At 35.0% G+C, this 22080-nt stretch overlaps 1 protein-coding gene across 1 annotated transcript in view; it reads left to right on the top strand.

Annotated features, from left to right (window-relative positions):
- fndc3bb (fibronectin type III domain containing 3Bb) overlaps positions 1–22080 on the top strand; it is a 71191-nt gene that overhangs the window by 3334 nt on the left and 45777 nt on the right. The window contains exons 2-3 of the mRNA XM_016274271.1: positions 11267–11398; positions 11574–11649. Coding sequence (XP_016129757.1) covers positions 11291–11398; positions 11574–11649 — 184 coding nt within the window. The 5' untranslated portion in view covers positions 11267–11290. The remainder of the gene's footprint in view (positions 1–11266; positions 11399–11573; positions 11650–22080) is intronic.

The following is a 22080-nucleotide window of genomic DNA, read 5'->3' as shown; positions in this document are numbered from 1 at the left end:
ATTTTTTGCTTAAGGACAAAGTTTGTAATGACGCTATTCACCTTATAGCTTGTTTGCTTGGTTGATCACTGGTTCATAAGACAATTTTTAAAAATCCAAATTTGAAAACTGAAAGGGAAAATACTTTCAGAACCATGTGACATATCTTCATATGGCAGAAATTGTCAAATTAGTGTGGGGCTCCAAATTCAGCATATCTTTAAAAGTGAGTCATTGAGCCATTCATTCAGTTAATTTGTTCAAAAACACTGATTCTGTATCACACCACTACTGAGGGTTGGCTCAAAAAAAATTCAACGGTTAATTCTATTTTTACTTTGTTTGGAACTGTTTTTGTTGGTGAAGCAAAAATGGAGTTGAGGTGTTTCTCCACTCAGACGCTGTGGATGGTTTATCTCCAAGCTGGTGCATAATTTTGTTTTTCCTTCCTTCCTGATCCTGACCTGTTTGAGGCTTGAGCATAGGTGCAACGGAATGCACATGAAAGAATTTTTAGGTGTTGAGACCAAACTTTTCCCTCCCCTTTATCTCATCAGCCATCGATTGCTAGAGGCAGGATTGAGGAGTGGACATTGGTCCTTGTCTCTTCTGCTGAGCATCACAGCATGTTTGATCATAAGAACCAGATCCAGCAATCTTTGCATCAGATGTTTCATGACTTGGGTGATCTACCTGCTACTAAGCATAACATGTTTGGTACAGATGCCCGAAACCCGACTGCAAACTAACTAGCTTGCCTGTTTGTAGCTGAGGCCCAAATCAGGATCAGGAATGTGACCTATTGACCTTTAGAAGAAGAGGGAGGGAAAGTGGCTATGGTGAAGAGTGCTGGCTGTTCATTCTGTAATTTTTGAAATATGGTTGAAGTCTAAATTGGCTGACTAACTGTAATATTAAAACATCAGTGTGGATGTTATGACAAGAACATGAGGCTCATTGACTTGATGGAAATGCTTATGAAATAGGTTAGGTGAGAATTTCAGTGATAAATAAATTTAAAATGGTTCTACTAAAACTATGTATCTTTAACTACTCATTGTCATGATAACTAGTCGGTGATGACTCTGATTTAACTAACTGGTTTGATTAATTTATTTGTGATTCAGGCTACACTGTTCACGTTGTATGTTTTGATTCTCTAAAAAGAACCAGTTCAAAAGAGTTGATTGTTTGGGGATTAAACTACATTGTTATATATGATTCATTAAAAAAAGAACCTGTTCATAAGAGCCATTCTTTTATGATTCAAACCACTGTTTTCCTGATGTATGTTTTGATTCACTAAAAAGAAATGGCTCATAAGAGTCATTTGTTCAGGAATCAGACTACACTGTTCGCACTTTAGAAGAAGAGGGAGGGAAAGTGGCTATGGTGAAGAGTGCTGGCTGTTCATTCTGTAATTTTTGAAATATGGTTGAAGTCTAAATTGGCTGACTAACTGTAATATTAAAACATCAGTGTGGATGTTATGACAAGAACATGAGGCTCATTGACTTGATGGAAATGCTTATGAAATAGGTTAGGTGAGAATTTCAGTGATAAATAAATTTAAAATGGTTCTATTAAAACTATGTATCTTTAACTACTCATTGTCATGATAACTAGTCGGTGATGACTCTGATTTAACTAACTGGTTTGATTAATTTATTTGTGATTCAGGCTACACTGTTCACGTTGTATGTTTTGATTCTCTAAAAAGAACCAGTTCAAAAGAGTTGTTTGTTTGGGGATTAAACTACATTGTTATATATGATTCATTAAAAAAAGAACCTGTTCATAAGAGCCATTCTTTTATGATTCAAACCACTGTTTTCCTGATGTATGTTTTGATTCACTAAAAAGAAATGGCTCATAAGAGTCATTTGTTCAGGAATCAGACTACGCTGTTCGCACTATATATATATATATATATATATATATATATATATATATTTGATTCACTAAAAAGAACCAATTTCTAAGATTTGTTTGTTCGAGAATCAGATTATGCATTTTAAATAATATGTTGTTGATTCACTAAAAAGAACCAGTTCAAAAGAGTCTGTATTTTGTGATGCCGACATTGTTCACGCTGTCTGTTTTGATTCACTGTTTTGATTCACTCTTCAGAGTCATTTGTCTAGGACTACACTGTTTGCACTATTGATTCACTAAAAAAGAACTGGCACATAAGAGTCGTTCAGATATTAATACCGAGCTGATTCACTTGATAGATACGCTCTAGATTTTTATCTATCAACTTGTTCCTTTCTCAATCTGTAGCTTTGTTTTTTTTATAAAAATTTTTTTTTTGCTTCAAATGTGTGTATTGGTATTTTGTATGACAATACAGATTGAAATAATGATAACAAGGTGAACAGGAGTAGGATATTGTCCATTATTAATCACTTCCACAATCCCCCCATTCATATGAACTCAGATAGACAGAAACACAGTAAATTAAATAAATAATTAAACAATAACAAATGAAATAAAATAGATATAATTAACCAATATATAAGTAAAAAATTTTTTTTTTTAAAATCCCTTCTAACAGATGACAGACATTACATGTTGCCAGTTACAAGTGCACAAGGTAGTCCTTTAATATATTCCAAAAAGGGATCCCAAGACTTATAAAAGGATTTGAGTGAACCAGAGAGTGAGCATCTTAACTTTTCAAGTCTGATACAGTAAAAAATGTCCTGTATCCACCTGTTATGTGTCGGGGGCGAGGTGTGCTTCCACAAAAGAAGGATAGCCAAGATTGTAGCAAAAGCATCAACCTTACAATCTCGGGCTGTCAGATCAGGTCTAAGGGATACTCCAAAGAGGGCTAAGAAGGGATCAGGGTCTATATTAGTGTTGAGAACTTTATTAAATGTATCAAATACACCTGACCAGAAAGTTGCCAGCTGTGGACATGTCCAAAACATATGCAGGTGATCAGCGGGTGAATGTTTGCAGTGGTTACAGGCAGCGCTTCTGTCTGGGTAAAATTTAGCCAACTGGGCATTGGTTAAGTGGGCTCTGAATAGTATTTTACACTGCATCAAACCATGCCTAGCACATAAGGAAGAGGAGTGTACCTGGGTCAAGATGTTACGCCATAGATCCTCTGTAATAGTAACTCCTAGATCATGCTCCCAAGTATCTTTAAGAGCGTCAGTAGGGTTCACATTAATTGAATTTATTAAATTGTAGCTCCATTTTTATTCTGTCTCTGGGCACAGTTAGGATGTTAAGGGTGTGAGACTGTATAATTTTCTCCGATGTGACCCTGTGCAACTCCTCTGTGTGACTGGAGAATATGATTCACTCAGCCTGACCCAGTTAAGATGCTCCTCTGCTCCTTCTCAGCGCTCAGAGGCTGGATCACGTTTCATACTGGGGTTACACAACACTGAATTTGGATCCTGGGAATCTCTTTTCTGTCTTCTTTCTCTGCACTGTCCCTCATTTTTTGTCCCCTCGCTCCTAGTGTCTTTTACTGTCTGTTCTGTAAGGTGAGAGGGGATGAAGTTTCAGTGCGGGCAGAAACAGGGTCAGCTTTTTGAGCTCAGCTGGGTGTGTAACTGCATTATTGTGCCTTCAGGGAGGAACCAGGTCGTGCTCTGGAGTCTGTGGTGTCAGTATTGGATAACACCTTTATCTGTTAAACAGGACAGAGGCACTGAGATGGGTCCTGATGCTGTTATATAGACCCAAGGAAAAGAAAAGAACAATTTAATATGACAAATAATTGTCTTAGATGGAAATTAGATTTATCGGAGAACATATTTTGCTCCTGAGAAACAGACTTTAGTAATCTCTTGAGTATCAGAAGGGATCTCGACAATGTCACAGACTGTTCTCAGATTTGGCAAGATACTAAAGTCTGAAATCAAATGTAAGATATCAAAATGATCTGGGCTGTGCTATCCACATGTATTTTATAGCTCTATGCTCATACTGTTATTAACTAATCGGAAACACATTTGAGAATACAATTTAAGGAGTAGTTCACCCAAAAATAAAACTTCAGTCATCGTTTACTCATCTTCATGTTGTTTCAGATCTGCATGATTTTCGGTCTGCACATGATTAGTGGCTTATACTATAATATCATAATTGTTGTTTTAATGATGTGCGAGCAGACATGATCAAATATGGCACTTTTAGTATGTCACATTTTTTTCAAAATAAATTTTCTCATTGCATGCATGCCACCTCTAATCAAGAGCATTAATCAAAATAAAAAATAAAAAATATTCTCTAATTATCACTATTGATAATATCCCAAAAATTTAACTTTAGAACAGACTGAAATGTATGATGCTGTTCATTAATAATATGAATATGTGCATACACAAATGAGATTTCAGTTTTTAGTCTTGTGTGGTTAATTTAGACCTAAGGGCTGTTAACGCCAAGGACGATAACCAAAAAATCTAATAATATTAGCATTGACACCAACAAGTGGCAACATTCTATTTATTATAACTGTCTTCTGCCACTTTAAATGTGCAATCCTTTCAAAGTCGGGTGGATTCTGAATGACTGTGAATGTTTTATTGTTCATCAGAAAGGGATTCCAATGATATTGTTGCTCTGTGACATTATCGTCATAGCTGTGGTGTGTAAATTTGTCAAAACTTTATTAATTGTTGTTAACGGGCCTTTACACTTAGCACTAACCTGATAGGCAAGCTAGATTTTAGGCCAGAAACCTCATATACTAGACCAGAGGCAAATAAATGCCAGTCATTATTCTGCCACAGTCCTGTAATGTGTCCTCGATTACCTGTCTGTGCCTCGTGTGGACTGTTATCGCTTCAGTTCCATTGTGGCCGAGGTTGTTGAGATATTTTTAAAGAGGTGATGTCATCTGGCTGTAAATGCTGACCAGAGTCACAGACGTGAGTCAACGTCGGGGAGATGGAAATCCTGAGAGCTCCGAGGTGAGATGGAGTTACTTTGCAGGCAAAAAATTTTAGATTGTTTCTCATTCTCTGGGAATGTGTGTGTGCAAGCCTGAGCATGTGTTTTGTGTGTGTGTGTTTCAGCTGATCAGGGCTGAGGGAAGGGATGGAATGAGAGAATAAAGGAAGGAGGGGGAGATGGAAAGGAAAAAGTGATGGTTTTCTTGGTTTCCCAGCTTCCTCAGTGTTATTATGTGCCATTAGCTGGATTATAGGCCCATGCCAGACTGGGTCCACTCCACATCTGGGACTGTAAACCTGCCAGATGCAAGAACAGATTTCTAAAAAGAATTGAATTTGTCTTATGGTGTGGTGTGTGTGGCAGGTAGTGCTTGTTTGCTGTTGTGAAGATCTTTAAAGCTGAAGTGTGTGCTTTTTTTCTAAAGTATGTGTAGTTGTAAAGAGTAAGGTTGATTCCTTGTAAACACTGTGGCGCTATCAAAACATTGTCTTGTTGATTTGAGCTTCCTGTCTGGCCTTTACACAGCAACACTGCAGCAGCCAGTGGTGTGAGTTTGAGGTGGGACTATATGTTGTATCAACTAATGGTTAATGAGTATTAAGGAAACCTGTTTGAATATAATCATTATGTTTGCAAAAATTATACCCTTCACTTTTAAATTTTACTGCGAATTTGCATCGTTGCAATGCAGTAGATGTGTCTTTTTATTGTGTTTAGGGAGGTTTAAGGAAGTTGAATCTTGTGGTTTAAATGTCATCTATGTTCAAATTAGGTTAGAGATGAACTCCCTAGTTCCAATAATAGCCCGTAGTTATCTGTAAATTCAGACGCTTATAACGGCACAAAAACAGCAAAATAAATTCATAAAAAACAGCAAAATAAATTCATAAAAAAATTTAATACATTTTTGTGTGTACACGTGTGTGTGTGTATTAGTGCTGTCAAACGATTAATCGCATCTGAAATAAAAGTTTTTGTTTACATAATATATGTGTGTGTACTGTGTATATTTATTATGTATATATAAATACACACACATGCATGTATATATTTATGAAAAATATGCTAAGTTTATACATTTAAAATATTTATATATAATATCAATTATATGAATATTTTCTAAATATATAATGTATGTGTGTGTATTTATATAGTCATAATAAATATACACAGTATACACACATTATGTAAGAATGTATTTTATATTTTGGATGCAATTAATCGCGATTAATCGTTTGACAGCACTAGTGTATGTGTATATATAATTTACATGTCAGTTGACTCTATACAGAATATAAACTACTGTTCAAAAGTTTGGTTCTATTTTTCAAAGAATTCTCTTCCTCATCCCAGACTTTTGAATGGTTGTGTATCTTTCTAAAGAGTTATTTCCTTCCAGATATGTAAGATAATTAAAATACCACATGTCATCTGATCATTTTTAAATATTATTGCTCGAAAGTTGCTCTTTCATACCTCAGGCCTCCTTCATTAAATTGTTTGGCTGATGTATCGTTTTTTTCTCAGATATTTTGTCATTTGAGATCTCTGAATTATAGATCTTATAGCCTTTCTTCTGAATTTGGCAAAACACAACATACCTATCCAGTTGCACTCTGATCCATGTCCTCTTGTGATCATTAAACATCCAGGTCCCGAGCAGGATCTGAGATGATGTCATCAAGGAAACGATTGTTTCACTGGTGTTGTTTTGGTTGTATGAAAGGCGTGCTGTTTGACTGAGTGAAGGGGTGTAAGGCCGACGGGTAAGTGGTCTAGGGAATACCCCACATCGCTAGAACCTCAACCGTGCCATGAAAGGACTCTCTGTGTCTTTCCTGATTGACACTCGCTGTGACGTGGTCACAACAACATGACCCGTGAAGGTTGGGGGTCCGACCTCTTTGTGTGAGACCCCCTCTCCGCTCCCCTTGGCTCTTACATTGTATGAATCTTCTCAACTTTTCTCTCAGGGGATTTAGCCCTTAAATGCCCCCCCTCAACCCTACAGAAGTTTAGACTCCAGCCATCCTCAGGAATGAGGGGAATGAGGAGAGCAGAAAGAAAAGAAAGAATGGATTGAGAGCCTGAGGGGTAAAGAGAGAGGAGGGGAAACAGGAGAAGAGAGAAAATTTTTGGACCCCGGAGGCTTTGGCATGTTAAGCCGTAGTGTTAATGATTTTAGTTGGGTGGTAATTACAGGCCATGGCGTAGAGCACAGAGGAAAGGAAAACAAGCATGCTCAGAATGAGAAAGACTGCAGGATGCTTCAGCAGCGCATGAAGTGAGGTTAATGTAGTCACAATAGTTAATGACAAGACACAATAGAACGCTAGTAAACCACTCTTCCAAAACCTGTCTTTTCAGTTATGAGGCTGACTCGTGTTTATTTTTTCTTCATTGGAAAAATGATGCATGTTGCAGAAAATAATGGTCTGAAATAGTTTTTGATGAAGTTTGTGTTTGTTTGTTTTTGTTAACATTTTTTTATAGATTTAAAAAAAAAAAAAAAAATTTTGTTTGTTTTTTAATTTATTTTTTGTTTAGTTTAGTTTTTTATTTAATTTTTTTTTTTTTTTCATTTTTTTTTTATTAAAATTAAAAATGTATCTAATATTTCAATGTAACGAGTTGTTCCACCTATTTTTTATTTTTTATTTTTCTTCATTGGAATACTGATGCATGTTAGGTCAAAGAAAATAATGGTCTGAAATTGTTTTTGTTTTGTTTGTTTGTGTGTGGTTTTTTTGGGTTCAATTTTGTTTTGTATTTAATCTATTTTTTGTTTAGTTTAGTTTTTTGTGTTTTGTTTTGTTTTTGTATTTCATTTATTTTTTGTTTCGTTTTGTTTTTTGTTTTGTTCTGTTTTTTTATTTATTTCAAATTTAAAAATGTAGCTAATATTTCAATGTAATGAGTTGTTCCACCTTTCTTTGCAGCTGACATCACCAAGACATTTTTCAGTCTCATTTTTCAGTCTCTTGTCATCTAGAGAACACATAAAGTAATGTAAAGTAACTTTACCAAGTGAAGTTAATATACTGTTTGTACTGAATACACTGTGTATATGTCACGTTGTGGAGATTGTGGGCTGTGAATCATTTCATGTTAACTTTCAAGGAAACAGGTTGGCTGTGGGTGGTGTGTGTGTTTAGCAGTGGAAGTGAAGGCATTTATGACCCAATAAAAAGCCACCGACCTCTATTCTCGCGTCTTTCTCTCTTCTGGAGATCAGAGGACGTCTCACGTCTACAATTCCTCACGTCTTAAAAATTCACAGTATGTAGGTGATTTTTGTGGTTTTTAACAGCCAGATGAAATGATTCTAACAAAAAAGAACCACAAAATACCACAACATTTTATGAACATCCTGCCATGGTTAAGAAACATTGTATGGACCTGAAGGTACAACCACAGTACTTTTTCGTAGCTTAAGGCTTCTGTCTGTAATCTCTGTAGCTGTTGTTTTTCCTGTGCTACTTCAGAGCGTCAGATGAATGGTTTTGTTGCTCTGGGTTTGACCCCTGGTGTTTGGAGTTAAATGGGACAGGTTATTGCTTTTGCAGAGGAAAATGGCACTAGTCAGCTGAGAAGACATTATCAGTGCTGTGCTGATCTTTCCCCCCACCTGAACTTTGGCTGTTTTTAAAGAGTTTTAAGAGCGTCATGTGAAGCAATTCTGTGAGGTGTTCATCCAGTGTGACAAGCAATATTGCGTTTGTTTTGAGGACAGAAGTGCAATCTTTCTGCATCAGTCTAAATGATACAGTATTGACTTCTGTGTAGTGTTGCTTTCGTCAACGAAAATTATGACTAAATATAGTCGTCAACGAACCTTTATCACGTGACGAAAACGAGACGAGACGAGACGAAAATGCTGGTCATGTGACGATGACGATAATTAAAGGTACAATGCAATATCGTTGACGAATAAAAACGAGACGAAATGTGGCTTACAAAATAAAAACTATGCTAAAATGTCTCTTCATTTTCGTTGACCGAAACGAAACGAAATGTTATAACGTTATTTCGTCTCGCTATTATTATTATTTTGCAGTATTTCTGTTTCCTGTGTCTCGCTTCAGGGACTGCATCAGGTCGACGTCACTTCCTCAAGCCCCACTCGCGGAATTATTTAGAACAGTGTTTCCCAACCGGGGTCTGTGGAGAGCAGGGGTGCCGTGTAAAAAATCAATTTCTAATGCCGCCAATAATTAGAGATGCACAGAAATTCCGGCTGCCGAAAATGAGCTCACTGCTCAGGATTCACTTGTGTGTGTGTGTGTACGCGACTAAAGAAAGTTTGGGAAACACTGATTTAGAAGACGAAAACCACACAAAGTTAAGTCTGACACAGAGAAAGGGACCGATGGCCGGCCAGCCGGGGTTCGTCTTTATTTAAATTTATGTGTGTGTACTTCTAACATGTTTGGTTGGTAAAATAAATGTTGTAAATTCAAATCAGAGCGTCTTCCGTGTCTGGAATGGATGTATTCTTGAGTCTATAAGGTAACAATAATATAATAAGATAACCTTGTTTGAAGTGGGTTTGGCTAAAATCAAATTTTGGTTTCGTCTGTACTACTAGGTACTTATACTATATTGACTGGGTTAAATAGAATTGCATTTCTAAAAAGAGACTAAAATATAATTTTCATTGACTAAAACTAGACTAAATGTCATCAGTTTTCGTCGACTAAAACTAGACTAAAATGCTCAGACTTTTAGTCGACTAAAACTTGACTAGACTAAAAAGAGTATGAACGTGACTAAAACTAATAAAAACTAAAATGACAGTTTCACACAAAGACTAGACTAAAACTAAAATTAAAACAGGCCGCCAAAAACAACACTACTTCTGTGCTGGTCTGTTGTGCAAGTGTTTTATGCTTTAAAGGGTGCAGCCTACACCCTTATTTTCTGTAGTATGCAAAAGTAGAATTAGTTCATTTCAAATCATGAAATGTTGGAAATAGTGCACTTGGAAGTTGGAACAGAAGGAGTTTGTGTTGTTCTTTGAACACAAAGTGGAAACTGCCACATTGATTTTTAAATGTGTCAATCGAAATGTTAAAAATTTGTTTTACAAATACAATGAACATGCTAATTGTACATTTGAATTGAAAACTTTCACTTTCAAACATTCACAGTTATATTGCTGTAATTGTTTTCAAGTTATATGGTCAATAAATGGCAATAAATAAAATTCAATGTTTATTACATATTAAATATATTTTAAAATTGTAATACATGTTAAATAAATGTTATCTAATAAAACAAAAAACACTCAAATTAATCATTTTAGTAGTTCCTATGTGAATTTAAGAATCACAATATTATAATTTACTGTATGATACATAGATAACTATTCATTTTGAAATCTGCTGAAGACAAAAATCAGTTTCACTTAAAAAAATAAATAAAATTAAACTTTTATTGCAGTAAATGACTCTTCTGGAAATAGTTCTTAGTGGGTTAAACCCAGAAAGACGTAATATTTAAATTTTCAGCAAAAAGTGCAAATAGTTATCTATGCATAAAATATTTTATTTGACTTTTTGACTTTATTATTTTAATTTATTTTATATATTTTTTTCTTCTCTCTCTTTTTAGAGGCACACATTTGGTGCAAGACAAATATTCCAGTTTTTTCCCCTTTTTTTTCTTTTCTCTTTTTTTGGAGGCACACGTTTGCTGCAAGACAAAGATTCCTGTTTTTTTTTTCTTTTCTCTTTTTTTAGAGGCACACATTTAGTGCAAGACAAATATTCCTGTTTTTTCCCCTTTTTTCTCTCTCTTTTTTTAGAAGCACACATTTGCTGCAAGACAAAGATTCCAGTTTTTTTTTCTTTTCTCATTTTTTAGAGGCACACATTTGGTGCAAGACAAATATTCCTGTTTTTTTTTCACTTTTTTTTCTTTTCTCTTCTTTTAGAGGCACACGTTTGCTGCAAGACAAAGATTCCTGTTTTTTTTTCCTTTTCCCTTTTTTTTTCTCTTTCAGTCTGGTCTCCTCGCTGTGGTGGAGAGACTGTCGCCCTATAACTGCATTTTATATACAGATTACATCATCCCTGCACAGATTACATCATCATATAAACATTGGTGACATCATAATGATTTCATCCCGTTCCATAACCCACCAGTAGCCTTTCAGTGAAACGTGTGTGGTTCGGTGTGTATTTGCTTTGTGTGTGTGTGTGTATGTCTGAATGGGGTTGCAGATGAGGATCTGCTTTAGTCTTCATCATTAGCTGATTTCAATTGAGGCTAATTGCTCAAATAAGAGCGGCCTGGCTTATAGAGACTGTTTCACTGTGTAATCAGATATTATTTTAACAAAGCAGATCTCTCTCTCTCTCAGGCTGTTGCAGGGAGGGCTCCATGAATGTTCGCCACCATGATGATGATGGACCAAATGCTGGACCTCCCGCCTCCATTGAGCAACGAGGTTCCCATGATGCACCACATGATCAATGGCGATGCACCACAGCAGGTGAGTTTGTAAAGTCAGACCTCATTTATTGACAGCAACAGTCTCAACAGCCTCTCATTTTAAAAGCCAGAAAAATTCCTCCAAGCTACAGCAACTCTTTAGCTAAGACTAAAGACCTAGAATTGCCCCTTGTTCGACATATAATGAACATGTGACATCTGCTCTTGTTTTACAGGTGATCCTGGTCCAGGTGAACCCAGGTGAGACGTTCACCATCCGCACGGAAGACGGGGCTTTGCAATGCATCCAAGGTTTGTCCAATGAAGATCTTCATATTGCTCTTGCTAAATGTTACTGTTCAAATCAGATCCATTTGGAAAGGAATCAAGGTGTTTTCTCTACAGTTTAAGATGCCATTTTAAGTCTATTTTACATTTAGTTTGCTTGTTTGGTATGAAGACATGAAGATGTTTGTTTGGCATGTTATCTGAAGACTGTTTCTGAACTCAAGCATACTCAGAAACATAGCCTGGAGTATGATTTGCATTGTTGGTCTGAATCCAGAAATAGAGACAAATCTGCAATCTGGCATAACTTGTTAAGTATAATTAACCTTTTATTGCATTATTTTTGCTTGTCTTTGTTGATATTCCCCACTATTTGCAAATTCACATATCTAGAAATCTGCATACATTTTGCAACTGTTCTAGAACTAATAAAACCAAAATTTACAATAGTAATATTTATTTTTTCATATTTCTATTTAGTTAAAATTGTAATAATAATATTTTGTAGTTATATTGGGTTACACTTGATTTTAAGGTGAACATGTAATTATGTATTTAAGTAATGAGTAATATTTATTAACAAAATACTTATTATAGGGTTAGGATTAGGAATAGGCTTCAGAGTTAGTAGCATGTAACTATGCAAAATGTACTATTAAGGCCCGTTCGCACCAAGCACGATAACTATAAAGATATAGTTCTAAAAATCGTTCTCAATATTAAAGAATAGCAGAGTCCACACCACAACTATAACGATAAAGGCACAGAGAAACGATATCGTTGAAATCACTTCCAGAACGATTTTTTCCAGCTGATGAACGATAAAAACATTGACAGCCAAAATTTGCCCAGATTGTGCTGTCCTCCAAACAAGAACAGCAAACCAGAAGATTTTTTAATCCCATTTTAAATCACAATTGCGATTTTTATCAGACAAATCGCAAGTAATTTTTCCCCTCCAAATTTTGCAGCCCTAAAATGTTTTACATAATAATTATTTGCAAACCTCTTAAGGGATCTAGGTCACGTGACGGTGCTATAAAACCATTGCTAGTGTGTTTGGCCAGTGGAGAGGCATTCGGTCACTGAATCCCTACACTAAATTACGTCTGACCTCATAATGTCTTTTTAACTTCATAAAGGCCACCGAATTCCCTCAGTAAAAGTTTTGCAAGTGTATGTAAGAGATTTAAAGTGGAGAGTCACAGTAGCCTAGACCACAGGATACTGGATCTGACCTTCTGGGCGCTCACATCACTGTTTACACAGCTAAGAGGAGCTGCAGTGACTGTTTAATTCAATTTGTCCAATGAGAATAGCAGAATCAGCAGCAGAGGGCTGTTTGGTTTATGCTAGAGACGGAGCTGGCAGCTGGCCGACAGAGAGAATGTAGACAGAGAAAGAGAGTCTGTACCTCACAGGTGTGGAGAAGATGCAGTTGAAGGCCGCGGTAATGTTCTGGCATGTTCGGGATAAGAACTTTGTTTAATTTTCTAACGCTTGTACGATCTTTGGCCGCTGCACTGGATAAGCTAAGTCTCCTGTTATGCTTTGATGTTGACTGCATTTTTGCAAAAAATTAGCTGCTAAATGTTTTCCCAGGGCTGGGCAGTGTACTGTTGGCTTATCTTTATTAAAACAGCTCTGTAAAGAGGTGCTACATACTATGTCTGTAATTCAGAGCCCCTTTAGCATTTGAGATTGTCTAAAAGTGCTAAATGAAGCTCTGTGGACATTTTTCGTGCAGGATCTGATTCCGTAAAATCACAGTAATTGCCTTTTTTTGTGTGTGTGTGTGACATTTCTGACTGCTTATTGTTGCTAGTTGTTAGGTTGTCTGAATGTCAAGTCGACAAATTGGACTTAAGAAAGCTCTGTGTACTGTAATTAATTCAATTCAATTCAAGTTTATTTGTATAGCGGTATTCACGATACAAATCGTTGCAAAGCAGCTTAACAGCAAATTAAGTTTCTACAATATTTAGTAGTAGCTTATCAGTGGTGACTGTCAGTTAAAGTACATATGGCAGAAATGTAAGGAAAAATCAATTAAAGACGTAATCAAACAGACGATGAACACTATTAACAGCAATTATTATGATGCAATCAAATTTATAGCAAAATGTGGTAGATTAGGCCTGATTTAAAGGAACAGTTCACCAAAAAAATTATAATTGTCCTCGTTTTTTCACATTTATGTATGGAAGCTCGTTTCCGCCACTAAATAAAAAATAAAAAAAGGTAATTGCGACTTATTTCACAATTCTGAGGGGGGTTTTTTTCTCAGAATTGCGTGTTTGTGTCTCACAATTCTGACTTTTTTCGCAATTGTGAGTTTATATCCCGCAATTCTGACATTATAACTTGTAATTGTGAGTTCATATCTCACAGTTCTGACTTTATTACTCTTAACTGCGAGTTTATATCTCACATTTCTGAGAAAAAAGTCAGAATTGCGAGTTTGTATCACGCAATTCTGAGAAAAATGTAAACTCGCTATTGCGAGAAAAAGGTCAGAATTTTGAGATAAAAAGTCACAATTACCTTATTTTATTCAATGGTGGAAACAGGCTTCCATACATACATACGTCCTTCCAAACCTGTATTGCCGTTTTTATCGTGCTGATATGTATTTATTTTATTTATTTCTTTTCAAAGGTTTGGGGTAAGATTTTTTTTAGGCTAAATGTTTTTGAAAGAAGACTTTTATGCTTGCCAAGGCTGCATTTATTTAATCAAAAATACAGTAAAAAATTATTTTGTAAAATATTATTACAATTTAAAATTGTCTGTTGTAATATCTTTAAACATGTTATTTATTCATTCTAATGTGCTGATTTGATGCTTTGAAAAGTAGTGTGAATATACAATATTTATAAGTAAAATAAATGTATTTTAGTGGCCAATTACACATAGTGTCTGGACAGTCAGTGTCGACTGTGTTGAGTAAAATATGAGTAATCCAGTTTTATGAGATCGGGTTTTATGTTGTTTTTTGTGAAGCTGTTTGTGTGGTAAGAACCCAAGTTTTTCAGTGGAATCATACAGGCCAAGAGGAAAAGCAGCATGTGGGGTTTGCTTTCCAGTCCTGCTGAGGTTTATGAAGCAGAAAAACATCTGAATTCTACTTCCTCCTCCTCTGAATCACCTTTCCTGCCAGGCGTAGGGCTTCTGATGGACGTCTGCAGGATCGACACTGATGCAATCCTTCCGAGCGACTGTCAATAGAATTGTGAGGTGTTACAAAAATATGTTCTGCTGCTCAGATACGTCACTGTGCATTAGTCTGTATCCTCACAGGCATACTGTCGACTCACTCTCATCAGGAGGCCTGTAAAATACACACATACACACACACACACACACACATGCATGCATTCCAGACTAATGACCCTTTTTCGCTCTCCTCGATATTATTTATTGGTATTTTGAATAAGTTCACCTGATTTTCTTTGTAAAACGCTCTCTGCGTCCTTGTATTCCAGCGCTATCTCTTCCCTTCACTCCTTTTCTCTGGACTGAGTAAATATGTTTCCTGTTGATGTGGCTCGGAGGCCTCTCCCCCCCACTCTCTGTGGCCCCCCAATCCCTCACCCCTTTCCTCCAACTCTAAGAAACAGAACTCCAAAAGGCAGATGTCTAATATTAGCGGCCACGGTTTTGAAAAACTATGTGCAAAAAATGTGTCTCCCTTCTGACAGTCGAGAGTGCAAGAGGCCTTGGGCAGACGTTTAGAAGTGAAGGAAAACTTCTAAAAGAATGTGTACATGTGGAGATCAGGCACCGCTAACACATCACACCTGGCCCAGCACTTCCAGGTTAACCCTGTGCAAACGGCAGTCGCCTGTGGCCTCAGGAGAGACAAAATACGGATGCAGTCTTGGGGGGCGCGAGTTGTGCTAAGCTTTTGATCTCGCTGTGGGACATGGTGGTCTTGATGAACGCCACATTGCTTGCTTATGTTAAAGCATCATAAAACACTGTGTCTGGCTCATCTCTGTTTTGGAGTTTTCTACAGGTCCTGAGTGTAATATCCAGAATTCCCTTAATGTAACGAATGACCAACCTGTCAAAAGTGACAGTAAAGACATTTATAATATTTCAAATTATGTTTTAGATAAATGCTGTTCTTTTGAACTTTATATTCATCAAAGAGTCCTGAAGAAAAATTATCATGGTTTTCCACAAAATAGAAATCGGCACAACTGTTTTCAACATTGGTAATAAGAAATATTTCTTGAGCAGCAAATCAGCATATTAAAATGATTTCTGAAGGATCATATGACATTGGTGACTGGAGTAATGGCTGCTGAAAATTAAGCTTTGCCATAAAAAAAAAATATTTTACCATAGTACCATGTCTAAGAAGTAAACAGAAAATACAACAAATGTAATTTTGCTTTCCCATTGGCTCTAATAACAAAAAATAAAAATAAAAATCCATGCTAGCGTTTTGGACTTTTCAAAAGAGGAAAAAATGTTGAGAGATTGATTATATTGGTCAGGCGAGAGAAAGCTGTTGTATTAGAAACACTTATGCAGCAGCGTGAACTTGTTTTCTGTAATTTAATGCTAAGGTAATATAACACAAAGTATATATTTTTTTTAAATAAAAATATAAAAACTTTGCTAGTTTTACAATGTTAGTCACTGTGGAAACACGACATCATAGTCTGTGAAAAGGGTCCATTATACTGTCATAATAGTAGTAATAATAATGTCCAGAATCAGAGCAACAGAATACACTATAGAGAAACACACAACTTTCTACACTTGCACTCAAACGAGAGTCACACACACAGAGTGAGTTATATATGTGCAGAGATGCATATACATGCTAAGAGACGTTGACGCCTCCCACAGTAGCCTGAGCGACTACAAACAGCAAAGAGCAGGAGTTCCAGGAACAGATGGTGGTTAGTTTTATAAAGAAAAATGCAGCTTATTTCAAACTCACTAACTCAAGTTCAGGTTATTTTGCTCTCTCCATCTTGCTGTTTGTTGTTCCTGTTTGTCGTTGCACCGTTTTCCTTTTTATGGCATTTTGGTGTTTTTTTTCTTTCCCTCGTTTAGTGTGTGACTGTTCTGGTCTGGAACTGAAATCAAATTGGTTTAAGTTTTTAAAATTACTAAAATGTTAAAGCTGAAAAAGTAAATAAAGCTAAATAGAAATATAAAAAATAAAAAAACAGTATAGTATATGATTTAAATGAAATGAAATAGAAATAGATTAAATTAAATAAATCTTAAAGAAATTAAAAAATCAGTTCTGATTTTCATTTATTTCATTTGATTTTCATTGAAGCTGAAGTACTAAAATTACTGAAATTAAAACAATTAAAAATAAATAGAGAGCTAAATCGAAATATTAAAAAAACAAAACCTAATAAAAATAACAAAGCACATGACTGAAATAAATTAAATTAAATACAAATCTTGAACTTAAACATTTCCTTTCAGTTCTGATTTTCATTTATTTCATTTTTGAACTAATTGTTCAACATTTCAACTAAATTGAAATATTAAAAACCAAAACTAATAAAAAAAGCACATGCTTGAAATAGTTAATTAAAATAAAATAAACCTGAAACAAAATAGAACCTAAATATTAGATATTAACTATACAAAAAAAATGTAAGTTTGTTTTATTTCAGTTAGTTGCCAAGTTTCTCATACTCCTTTATGATCGTAGCTTCATTGGTTTCAATGGGTCTCCGAAGTACTTAAGCTTACGATGCTTTTTGGAAACGCAGCCCAGAGCTGTTCAAGTGATCAAAGAGCAGATATATTTTAAAGATAATCTGAGGTACAGTCATTCTAGAGTCCTGGTAAAAAAAAAAAAAAAAAAAAAGGTTATTTCTTTCTTTCTTTCTTTCTTTCTTTCTTTCTTTCTTTCTTTCTTTCTGCACTTGCATTTCAGTAAAACATTTAAAATTATTTATGTGGAGGAAAAAAAGTATTTTATCTTATGTATCTGCCAGCAGTTACAGTTTAGATACACTTATTTTTTAATATATTATGTCAATTTTGAATTTATTAAATTTTTTATTTTCTATTTCTTTTCACATTTCTGTAAAACATTAAAAACATTAATTAAAAAGACATTAAAACTCTTTATATATTATAAAATATATTGTAAATTTTGAAATATATTTATGTATTTATTTATACTGTTAAACAAGCAAAATATGACAGTTTGTCTGTTGCCGGATAGCAGAATGAATCAGCAAATTAATTAGTCTGACTTTTGTATCAATCTGTCAGTAATTGCCGCAGATCACTCATAATATAAGTTTTATGAACATTCAGTCAATTATGCAGTTCAGACTTGTACAGGTGAAATCAGCTTTACATCAGATGATCTGGAGCACCGTAAGTTAAAAATGAATACCAAGATAGAGTTGAGTGTGTGAGCTTGAAACAAATGTTTAAGAACGTACAAATGTCTTTATTTGTATAAATACATTTTATTAATTAATTTTGAAAGGGATTTCACAGGTCCAAACCAGCATTTCTGACTGAGATCTCTACCTGTGGGACTCGTATCTGGACCTTTAATAAAGTGTGTATGTCCACCTGTCCGAAAGAGTGCGTCGCCAAGAATACTGCAATAACTTTCATTTCATGCAAATACAAACATTTTATAGTAAATATTTGAGACTGGTATACATCTCACCCTGTGATTCGAGCCTGTGTAAATGCAGAGAGGAAAGCATAGCTCTACTGTCTCTTATTTAACAGTGTTTGGAGTTCACCAGGGGTGAGTTACAACTAAATGACCTTTGCGTTATATTTTGTTATGATTATGCCTCAAGATGCCTTTTTTTCTGTATCAGAGTTTAGCTGAGGGACTATATAATGGTGCCTGAATTGGGATAGATTGTGTGTAGGGAAATAATTGGTTTGCGAAACACAAATATGTCCCCTTGATCAAGCGCGTCTTTTGGATAAACACTTCGGCTCCCTGGGCTGCGAATTTTCCTCGTTGGACAGAGAGAGACAGATAGTGTTTACAGCAAGAACAATGGGCCGTGCAATCATGAAAACACACACTGCATGTACTGAGAGACACACAAACCCTCTCCAGAGAAAATTACCATCTCCTATATACATAATCAGATTGACTGCAGGTCTGGAATTCTGCTGTTTCATCTGGTTGAATGGAAAAACAGAAGAAATTTTGATGGATGGGTCTTTCAACGTTTGCCCGACCTTTGGATGTTTTTCTCTCATGTATGAAGATGAATTGGTGTGGTTCAGCAGTTTTTTTATGTGCTCGAATGTTGCTCAACAGCTCAGGAGATCTCTGTTGGTATTATTTTTGGGTTTGGGATTTGTTCTGAACCACCTTTTTGAAGCGTTTAAACTAAGACTTTTTGTCCTGTAGTGGTGGATGAAAAACAAAAACGGCCAAAAAATCTGGGAAGGCCCAGAATATCATAAAGACTGTCATTTACTCTCCCTCGTGTCATTCCAAACTCTGTGACGATTAGATGTTATGAGAATGTTGGGAACCGTTTTGGTTCCCATTGACTTCCATTGTATTTTTTTTGTCTATATGCAAGTCAATAGGAACCAAAACCAACTTTCTTCAAAATATCTTCTTTTGTGGTCTGCAGAAGAAATAAAGTCATGCAAATTGACAATGGCATGAGGATGAGTAAATAATGATAGAATTAAAAAAATTTTGGGTGGACTGTCACTTTAAAGTCGGGCCCTTTTGACTTGACAGAGAGTGACCTAGAGCCACAACCCTAGCAACACCCTAGCAACCATCTAAAACACCCAAGTTTTGCACTGGCCTTACACACATTCACTGCAGAAAATAAAAAATGTAGTTGAAATGTCATTGTTTTCTCCCTTGCTTCACAACTTGTTTATGCAATTCTTGACAAAGTGCGACTACAGAGATATTATTATTTAGAATTTTTGATTTTACTTTATTTTATTATTCATTAATAATTATTTATCGATAGTTGTTAATTAGTAAAAAATTTTAATTTACATTTTTTATTATTTTATGTACTCACATTTGTTATTAATATAATATATTTTTTAAGGATTTGACAAACTGCAGCTGCAGAACTATTAAAATAATAATGGAGAGCATAGATTAATTATTTTGATATATATATTTTTTTTTTAATGCATGATTTTTCTTGTTTTCACATTTTGTTTACTACTGCCTTTTAAAATTTAATTTTACTTTACTTTATTATTTATTAATAATTGTATTTATTAATATTGATTAAGAATTTAATACAATTATTTTAATCTTACATTATTTTAAATGATTTTATTTTTATTATTTTATTTATTCATATTTGTAATAAATTTGATCTTCATTTTGGAAATGTTCTCATAAAATTAATTATATTATTTTAATAATATATAATAATTATAATGAGTTTTTTATTTTCAGTTTTTATTTCAGTTTGAGTTTAGATTTTAGTGATTTGTTGTATATTCTTTAAAAATATCTTTGTTTAGCTTATAATATATAATTTTATACATTTTTCAACTTTTACCTAAAGTTAAAATAGTTTTCATTTTATTTAGTTGCCAAAGCAACATTTCTCATTTTCATTTAAAAAATTTTAAGTTTGTTTTTCATCCAATATTTATATTTTATTTTATTTAAAAAAACTTTTTTTTATATAGTTTTATAATTTTTGTTTTACTTTATTTGATTATTTATTGAGAATTGTATTAATATTTATTAATTATTTTATTGTTTTAAATGTACATTGTTTTAGTTATTTGAATTTATTTAATTTTATATATGTATTCATATTTGTTATTCATGTTGTTTTTTTAGGGATTTGTATTTGGGGGTTTTTATGATTCAAGGCGTCATAATCTGAGTAGTTTAAGAGTTTTGAAATGTCTTCTGAGGAACAGCAGGGTTGTTTTCTCAGATTGAGGAGTGTAAGACCTCATTAAAAGACTCCATCTGCTATTCATGTATTTTTAATGTTGTCTAGGGGAAACATAGATGTTAAAGTGATCTCAACTGTGATTTTTCTCTCCTACAGCGTCCTTCACTCACACTCACACACACCCTCCCAAACTCGCTCGCTTGCTCAAAAACACAGATCAGATTTGCAAACCATTGCAGAAAAAGCACTTCTTTTCTTTCCCTCAGATTGATGCAAGACATTCTTTCCAGAAACATCCCTTTCTTTTGCTCTTTTCTGCTTGTCGTCTCCCTGTCTGGCCAAGCTAGCCCTCCGAAGTGAATTAGTGGATCTTACTTAGGAACTGATAGTTTGTGGAAGACTGAACTTCTGTTTTGCTCCTCTGCAATCTATGTATATGCACTGGTATGCTCTGTCAATCACAGCTTTTCTAAAAAGAATGAAACCGAAAATGCCACTTGGCAGCTTTTCCTCGAAAGTTTATCTGGAATAAAAGCAAAAAAAACCCACACGCATGAGGACATACACTCGCACACACTTTGGTGGTGTGTCAGCGGCCCCCAGCAGGACTGAGTGGACTTTATGAAGTGCCCAGCAGGCCTTGCAGTGGGGGAGAGAGCTTCTCTCTGAAGCACAAAGAGGGGTTTGTTCTGCTGAAGAGGCTCTCTGCTTCAGCCTCCTCAGAAGCTTGGCAATCCAGCAGTTTTACCCCCGTTTCCTACATCCACCTCTGTCCATCTCGCTTGCTGCTCTTCAAACATTGTTCATTGCTTCTGCTTAGTGGATGATAAATGGACTAAAAAAATTCTTATAGACCAGAATCATAGAGACTTTAGGTTTGGCTCTTTTTACTTAAAGCCATTAAGTATCCACCTTAGCAACATTATAGCACTCTCTCATGACACCCCAGCACAAGGGTGTCCAATCCTGCTCCTGGAGGGCCACTGTCCTGCAGAGTTTTGCTCCAACCCCAATTAAACACACCTGAGGCAGCTAATTAAGGTCTTAGGTAAACTAGAAACGTCCAAGCAGGTGTCTTGAGGCAAGTTTGAGCTAAACTCTTTTGGAAAACCCTGCCCTAGCATCACAGTGCTGAGTTTGCATCACTCACATATTTTCTTCAGATAATTAGAAATGAGGTCTTAATTTATTGTAAATATATATGGGCGATGTGTGTACATTGTAATTATTTTTCCAATTTATTTTTATCCTAACATCCTGACCACAGACAGGCTCTATTGGTAAATGAACTGCGTAGGACTGTAGCCCAGTTATGTACAGTGATTATGGAGATAAAACAAACAATATATTTACCTGCATATATTTACATGTGTCTTTTCAATGCTCTACAAGTCCACCACAATTATTTAATGTCTTTGAATTGTCCTCATTTGGGGAATTTTCTCATCAAAATAAATCTGTTATTACTCTGTTATTTCAGTAATATATAATACGTTTTTTAATTTTAATTTTTTAATTTAGTTTCACTTTTAGTGATGTTGTAGTTTTAAAAAATCTTTATATTTAGCTCATATAT

Source organism: Sinocyclocheilus grahami, unplaced genomic scaffold, assembly GCF_001515645.1.
Source record: "Sinocyclocheilus grahami isolate Dianchi unplaced genomic scaffold, SAMN03320097.WGS_v1.1 scaffold85.1, whole genome shotgun sequence".
Classification (NCBI taxonomy): domain Eukaryota; kingdom Metazoa; phylum Chordata; class Actinopteri; order Cypriniformes; family Cyprinidae; genus Sinocyclocheilus; species Sinocyclocheilus grahami.
The sequence above is the reverse complement of the archived record's forward strand: the minus strand, read 5'-3'. Positions and strand labels throughout refer to the sequence as shown.